This window comes from Phoca vitulina, unplaced genomic scaffold (assembly GCF_004348235.1).
Source record: "Phoca vitulina isolate PV1807 unplaced genomic scaffold, GSC_HSeal_1.0 scaffold23, whole genome shotgun sequence".
Classification (NCBI taxonomy): domain Eukaryota; kingdom Metazoa; phylum Chordata; class Mammalia; order Carnivora; family Phocidae; genus Phoca; species Phoca vitulina.
The window spans coordinates 15,193,989-15,201,215 of NW_022589726.1; the positions used below are offsets into that span (position 1 = coordinate 15,193,989).

General features: G+C 45.3%; 2 protein-coding genes across 5 annotated transcripts in view; both read left to right on the forward strand.

Annotated features, from left to right (window-relative positions):
- LOC116642567 (nascent polypeptide-associated complex subunit alpha, muscle-specific form-like) overlaps positions 1-1,881 on the forward strand; it is a 7,355-nt gene extending 5,474 nt beyond the window's left edge. Inside the window, exons 2-3 of the mRNA XM_032421062.1 lie at positions 953-1,124; positions 1,811-1,881. Coding sequence (XP_032276953.1) covers positions 953-1,124; positions 1,811-1,881 — 243 coding nt within the window. The remainder of the gene's footprint in view (positions 1-952; positions 1,125-1,810) is intronic.
- The window catches only part of NACA (nascent polypeptide associated complex subunit alpha), a 12,553-nt gene extending 6,533 nt beyond the window's left edge, over positions 1-6,020 (forward strand). For all 4 annotated transcript variants that reach the window (XM_032420747.1, XM_032420748.1, XM_032420749.1 and 1 more), the window contains exons 3-8: positions 2,801-2,886; positions 3,076-3,153; positions 4,208-4,354; positions 4,785-4,913; positions 5,578-5,700; positions 5,896-6,020. In XM_032420747.1, the coding sequence (XP_032276638.1) occupies positions 2,801-2,886; positions 3,076-3,153; positions 4,208-4,354; positions 4,785-4,913; positions 5,578-5,700; positions 5,896-5,910 (578 nt within the window). In that variant the 3' untranslated portion in view covers positions 5,911-6,020. The remainder of the gene's footprint in view (positions 1-2,800; positions 2,887-3,075; positions 3,154-4,207; positions 4,355-4,784; positions 4,914-5,577; positions 5,701-5,895) is intronic.
- The last annotated feature ends 1,207 nt before the right edge of the window (positions 6,021-7,227 follow it).

Here is a 7,227-nt window from a genome sequence, read left to right on the forward strand (position 1 = left end):
CCCCAAAGAGTCCCCAGCTACCCAACCTCCCAAAGGAGCCTCCACCCGCCAAGCTATGGTTCCTTCCTCTCCCAAAGAGTCCCAAGCAACTCCAGCCCCCAAAAGAGCCCCAGCTACCCCACCACCCAGAGAAGCCTCCACTGCCCCAGCTGTGGCTCCTCCCTCCCCCAAAAAATCCCAAGCAACTCCATCCCCCAAAAGAGCTCCAGCAACTCCATCTCCCAAAGGGGGCCAAGCAATCCCATCCCCTAAAGAGATTTCCACTCCGCCAGCTGTGGCTCCTTCCTCCCCCAAAGAGCCCCCAGCTACCCAGTCTCCTAAAGGGACCCCCACTGCAGCTCCTCCCTCCCCCAAAAGAACCCCAGCTACTCCACCTCCCAAAGGGGCCTCCACTGCCCCAGCTGTGGCTCCTCCCTCCCCCAAAGGGGGCCCAGTAACCCCTAAAGAGACTTCCACTCCTCCCGCTGTGGCTCCTCCTTCCCCCAAAGAATCCCCAGCTACCCAGCCTCCCAAAGGGGCCCTCACTCCCCCAGCAGTGACTCCTTCCTCAAAAAAAGCCCCAGCTGCCCCATCTATCAAAGGGTCCCTTACTCCCTCAGCTGTGACTCCTTCCTCCCACAAAGAGTCTCCGGCAACTCCAGCCCCCAAAGGGGCCCCAGCAACCCCATCTCCCAAGGGGGCCTCCACTCCCCCAGCTGTGACTCCTTCCTCTCCCAAAGAGTCTCTGTCAACCCCAGCCCCCAAAGGGACCTCAGCAACTCCATCCTCCAAAAGAACCCCAGGAGGAACCCCAGCCTCCAAAGGAGCCTTAGCAACTCCATCCCCCAAGAGAGCCCCAGCTACCCCATCCAGAGGTGCCCCCACTCCTTCATCTGAGATTCCTCCCTCCCCCAAAGAGACCCCTACTTCTCCAGTTTCAGTCACATGTCCCTTGGGGTCCATTGCCCCTCAGGCTTCTAAAGGCCTACCAGTAAAGAAAGGCTCCACAGCTCTCAAAGCAGGACTTGTTGCCCCAGCTCCAGAAAGTGCACCAGTTGTCACAGCTCCCTCTGAGAAAGGTCCACTGGCCAAGAAGAGTTCTGCTACTTCACCTCCTCTGTGCCCAGATCCTTCAGCTAAGAACGGTACTAAAGGACCCCTTTCTACAATGGGTCCAGCCCCGCTGACAGTCTCTGCTCAGAAAGTCTCTTCAAAGACTCCCAAAACCCTCTCTGTTTCTCCATTAAAAAGCAAAGATTCTTTTCATTCCCCAAAGAGCCCTTTGACTCTTCCTCTTGAGTCTGTGACATCTACTCCTCTAGCAACAGTTTCCTCTGAGAAGGTCCTTCCTAAAGCTGGATCAGCATCTATCCCTCCAGCACCCACCCCATCAGTCTCTCTGCCTCTCGCTCCCTCCCCAGTTCCCCCTCTGCTTCCTAAACAGCAATTTCTGCTGGAATCACCCTGTAAGCCCTCAGCCCCTGCTGATGAGGATGAGCTGCCGCCTCTGATTCCCCCGGAACCAATCTCGGGGGGAGTGCCTTTCCAGTCGGTCCTCGTCAACATGCCCACCCCCAAACCTGCTGGGATCCCTGCCCCAACCCCCTGTGCCAAGCAGCCTGTTCTGAAGAACAACAAGGGTATTTGCCTTGGTTTGCTGTGTGCATGGTGTGTCGCCCACACCCCTCCTGGGGCTACCCACCAATACTAACCCTAGGATGCGCCGCTTTCTCCAGTATATCTGCTTGTGTTTGGACATAGAACATAGAATGATAATTTTAAATGCAAAAGCTCTAGGAATGTGAAACAATCTTGGTTTTCATCACCTCAGATAGTCTGTTCTGTATCATCTTCTATAATATGGTTCAAGCTAACCCTGGATCTGCCATCTTTTTTACCTGAGTGATCTGACATTGAAAACCAAGACCTATTAGACCTTTTAATTTGCTCTAATCTCTGCCACATAACTAACCTTGTCCCTGGGCCTGGGATTTGCTAAAATGTTGGGAAATATGGAACTATTTGAATTTCTTTTCACGTCTTAGATTTAGTAATGACCAGTGCCCAAGGGACTCCCTTTTCAAGACTTTTTTTCCTAGCCTGAGAATGGTACAGGTGTATGCTTTTTTCTCTCAGTAGTCTTTATTGATGCTTGGCCTTTTGGTTGAGGTAAACTTAAAATATGTGAATTATATTTGGAAGAAATGGGAGAGGTCACAGGACAGGCTCTAACAGAGATGACTGTTAGAACGATAGATTGGCAGTCACTGAGAATCTTCAGGCTATGTTGATGAAACCAAATTGCTAGGGTAAGTGGTTTGAAAACAAGGCTAAATGTGTGTACACAACTGCTTCTGGCCTTCCCCAACTCAGTATAAAGCATGAGGGGAGTGTCCTCCCTGGTCTTCTTCCACAATGTGATCTTACAGCTTTTTCACTTAAATGTATCTGGAGATCCCTTGTCTGCCATAACCTTTTAGGGATGGTTGGGCTATCAGGTAGAATTTGGAGTTACGTAGGTCATTGGTGTTGGCCTGTGCCAAGTGAAGACCTTGAGAGAAAGGAAGCAGTTACTGTTTATAAACTGCTTGGCTGTAACTAGTAATTACCTCTTTATTTCTGGGGCTGGGTCTTTAATGGATGTGTACACACTAGTTTATGGCTAAGGAGGCTGTCAAGCTGGCTTCATACAAGTCAGTTGGTTTGCATTTAACTTTGCGAGGTCTAACATAAGCCAGTGACCTCTAGTCCAGGCAGGCTATGGTGAGGTGCCTCCTCCCTATAATCTACTGTAAAATTTTAAAGTTATTTGTCATCTCAGGGTCTGGAACAGAATCTGACAGTGATGAATCAGTACCAGAGCTTGAGGAACAGGATTCCACACAGGCAACCACACAACAGGCCCAGGTGGGTGTTCTGTTCTCTTACTTGCTGGTCAGAGTACTTGAGTCGAGGAAGCATTGAAGAACAAGGGTTGATCAGAGAAGCTGACTTCAGTATTTGGAAATGTGAACCTTCATAAAGGGAAAACCTTATGGGGATTGTGATATCTAGGCCTTATGTTCCAGTTTACTCATAGCTGTTTTATCTCCTTAGCTGGCAGCAGCCGCTGAAATCGATGAAGAACCAGTCAGTAAAGCAAAACAGAGCCGGAGTGAGAAGAAGGCACGGAAGGTAAGATTTTAAGTTACAAACAAGGATTAAAGGTTCTGATGAAGCAGCTTTAGAGAGGGGGAGCTGTAGTGGTAGAATCATATTTAAAGTGATAGAAATTACTGTAGCAAAAAAAACCAGGAGTCCTGGAAACCAATTCTGTATTATCTAAAGTTAGCGTAGGGGGCACCTGGGTGGCTCAGTCATTAAGCGTCTGCCTTCGGCTCAGGTCATGATCCCAGGGTCCTGGGATCGAGCCCCGCATCAGGCTCCCTGCTGAGCAGGAAGCCTGCTTCTCCCTCTCCCACTCCCCCTGCTTGTGTTCCCTCTCTCGCTGTGTCTCTGTCAAATAAATAAATAAAATCTTAAAAAATAATAATAAAGTTAGACTAGGAAAAGGCTCTCTGTTTTTGTTTTGTTACTTTTTTATTTAAATTCAATTAATTAACATAATGTATTACTGGTTTCAGAGGTAGAGGTCATTGATTCATCAGTCTTTTTTTAGGATTTTATTTTATCTATTTGAGAGAGAGACAGCACAAGCAGGGAGGAGGGTCAGAGGGAGAGGGAGAAGCAGACTCCCTGCTGAACAGGGAGCCTAATGCGGGGCTCGATCCCATCCTGGGATCGCAACCTGAGCCGAAGGCAGACGCCAACCAAGCCACCCAGGTGCCCCAATTCATCAGTCTTCTATAATACCCAGTGCTCATTACATCATATGCCCTCCTTAATGTCCGTCACCCAGTTACCCCATTCCCCTACCCACCCACCCCCAGCAACCCTCAGTTAAGGCTTTGCTTTGGATATAGTTCTTTACTTCCTAAAGCTTCTTTTTTAAGATTTTATGTATTTGAGTGAGAGAGAGAGAATGCCTGCAGGGGGAGGGGTAGAGGGAGAAGCGGACTCCCTGCTAAGTGCAGAGTCTGATGTGGGGCTCAGTCTCAGTCTCACAACCCTGAGATATGACCTGAGCCGAAATCAAGAGTTGGACATTCAACCAGCTGAGCCACCCAGGTTCCCCTCTGAAGCTTCTTCTAGAGAAGTTGAAAACCTGATGTTCTTTTCTATTTCTTAGGCTATGTCCAAACTGGGTCTTCGACAGGTTACAGGGGTTACAAGAGTCACTATCCGGAAATCTAAGAATATCCTCTTTGTCATCACAAAACCAGATGTCTACAAGAGCCCAGCTTCAGATACCTACATAGTTTTTGGGGAAGCCAAGGTAAAGAAAGTTTTCTTGGACGCAATCCTAGACCAGGGTTTCTCAACCTCAACACTATATATTGATGGAGTTGGATAATTCTTTGGTGTGGAATTTGGGGTCAGATAATTCCTTGTTGTGGAGGGGCTTTCCTGAGTGTTACAGATGTTTAGCAGCATCCTACCAGCTGTGATAACCAAAAAAATCTCTAGGCATTTGATAGATATCCCTGGATGACAAAATCACCTCCCAGTAGAGAACCACTGCTTTAGACCTAAACTAGTTCTCTTTGTACAGTGATATGTACTCTTAGTGAGGGCAAGCAATTAAAGCTATACAGTAAGTTAACCTGAAGTGGCTTTAGAGTGAGAGTTTGGAAAAGATATAAACGATTTATTTCATTTACTACAGACTGATCTGTTCATACAAATCTATATTTTTTGCCCTATAGATCGAGGATTTATCTCAGCAAGCACAACTAGCAGCTGCTGAGAAATTCAAAGTTCAAGGTGAAGCTGTCTCAAACATTCAAGAAAACACACAGACTCCAACTGTACAGGAGGAGAGTGAAGAAGAAGAGGTATATGGGGAAATCTTTTATACTTTTAATCCTCTCCAGATAGTCGTATTTTGTGTGGGATTTTCTTTTAAGATTTTTATTTATTTATAATATTATATATATAATATGTATTATTTATAATATAAAATTATTTATCCATGAGAGACAGAGAAAGAGGCAGAGGGAGAAGCAGGCTCCCCGAGGAGTAGGGCTGCATGACTCGGGGCTCAATTCCTGGACCCCGGGATCATGACCTGAGCTGAAGGCAGACGCTTAATGAACTGAGCCACCCAGGTGCCCTGTATTATTTTGTAGTGACGGGTGCATGCTATATTGCTTTAGTTTCTCGAAATCAATTGACTTAAATAGTTTCTGAGTTATATTAAGAACTAGATTCAAGGGCGCCTGGGTGGCTCAGTCATTAGGTGTCTGCTTTTGGCTCGGGTCATGATCCCAGGGTCCTGGGATCGAGCCCCGCATCGGGCTCCCTGCTCAGCGGGAAGCCTGCTTCTCCCTCTCCCACTCCCCCTGCTTGTGTTCCCTCTCTCGCTGTGTCTCTGTCAAATAAATAAAATCTTTATTAAAAAAAAAAAAAAAAAACTAGATTAAAGAGACCCGTGACTCCAAAAAACTACTGGAGTTGTTCTTGGCCTTTAGGTTATTGTGCTTTTTTTCCTTCTCTTAGGTTGATGAAACCGGTGTAGAGGTTAAGGACATAGAATTGGTCATGTCACAAGCAAATGTGTCAAGAGCAAAGGCAGTCCGAGCCCTGAAGAACAACAGTAATGATATTGTAAATGCTATTATGGTAAGTGTCCAAACCCCAAACCCTTATTCCTTTACTTCTTCTGCCCTGACCAGTTATGGATGACTTTATTTTCTGTACTTAGTATCAGCCAGTTAGGAAGCTTCATTCCAAAGCCTATTCTGAGTTACCTCATATTTTATTGGCCTGAATTCTCAATTTGCCTATAACTGCTTCTAATGATCTCTTTTCTTACAGGAATTAACAATGTAACCATCTGAAAACGAGGACTTTTTTTGGTGTTTCAGAAGAATAACTGCAGCTTGGTTTGAAATTTGTACTGTTTCTATCATTAATAAAGTTATGGCTTCTTGTTGGATGAACTCAGTGGGTGCTTGGTCTCTTCCCACCACCCCCCCCCAAAAAAAAAAAACAAAAACACATGAAGGCTCTAGAAATGAAAACACGTAATTACTTTTAAGGCCTCAGCTTCAGTTGAAAAGGTTTAATGCCACAGATTCCTCACTTAAAATCTCAGTCTTTTCATCTCTTAAAGATACTATAGTAGGCTACCTGTTAGGACTTTATTGTCTTCAGAGAATAGAACTTAACATGTAAAGTTTCTCCTTTCCATTTTCTTTCCCAGATGTTAACTGTTAGCAAATCGTGTCTTCTATATTTAATAATCAGCCCTCTTTTCTGGCCTACAATTTTTGAATATATATATTGGACCTTACCTGGCCTCTGAGAAGCAGTTCACATTGTTTACATCTTGATATGTAGGAGCTTGGTGCAGGGTTGGAGAGGGTGCATAATGGATGTGGATGAAAAGACTGCACTTTGTAATAAAATGCAAAGGTACCTCGTGAAGGGAGTTTTTGACTGTATACAGTGCAAACACTCTGCTCTCAAGACATATACTATACAGACATTTTAATGTACAAAATAAATTATGATTAGGGTAGCCATAATTAGTTAGGACAGTAAGTGAAAACCAGGCAAACTGATAAATAATGATTAGCCAGTGTATGAAAACACACACAACTCCATAGAAGTCCTAGGAGAAGAGTAAAACTTCTGAGTTTGGGGGTTGTTAGAAAATGGTTTGGAGGGGGAAAGCAGAGGACTAAAATTTGGAAATGGGAAGGCTAAAAGTAAATGTAGTGGCAAGAATCCTAAAACAAGTAAGTGATAATACACCTAGAAGAAATGTTAGGATGGGAATAAATCAGACACATGGTAGAAGGCTTTAGGGACTAAAGTTTAGACATTTCTATTCCTGAATTAAATGTATTTTTTTTTTTAAAGATTTTATTTATTTACTTGAGAGAGAGAGAATGAGAGAGAGCGAGTACATGAGAAGGGGGAGGGTCAGAGGGAGAAGCAGACTCCCTGCCGAGCAGGGAGGCCGATGCGGGACTCGATCCAGGGACTCCAGGATCATGACCTGAGCCGAAGGCAGTCGCCCAACCAACTGAGCCACCCAGGCGCCCGAATTCAATGTATTTTTTAAAGATTTCATTTATTTATTTGACAGACACAGCGAGAGAGGGAGCACAAGCCGGGGGAGTGGGAGAGGGAGAAGCAGGC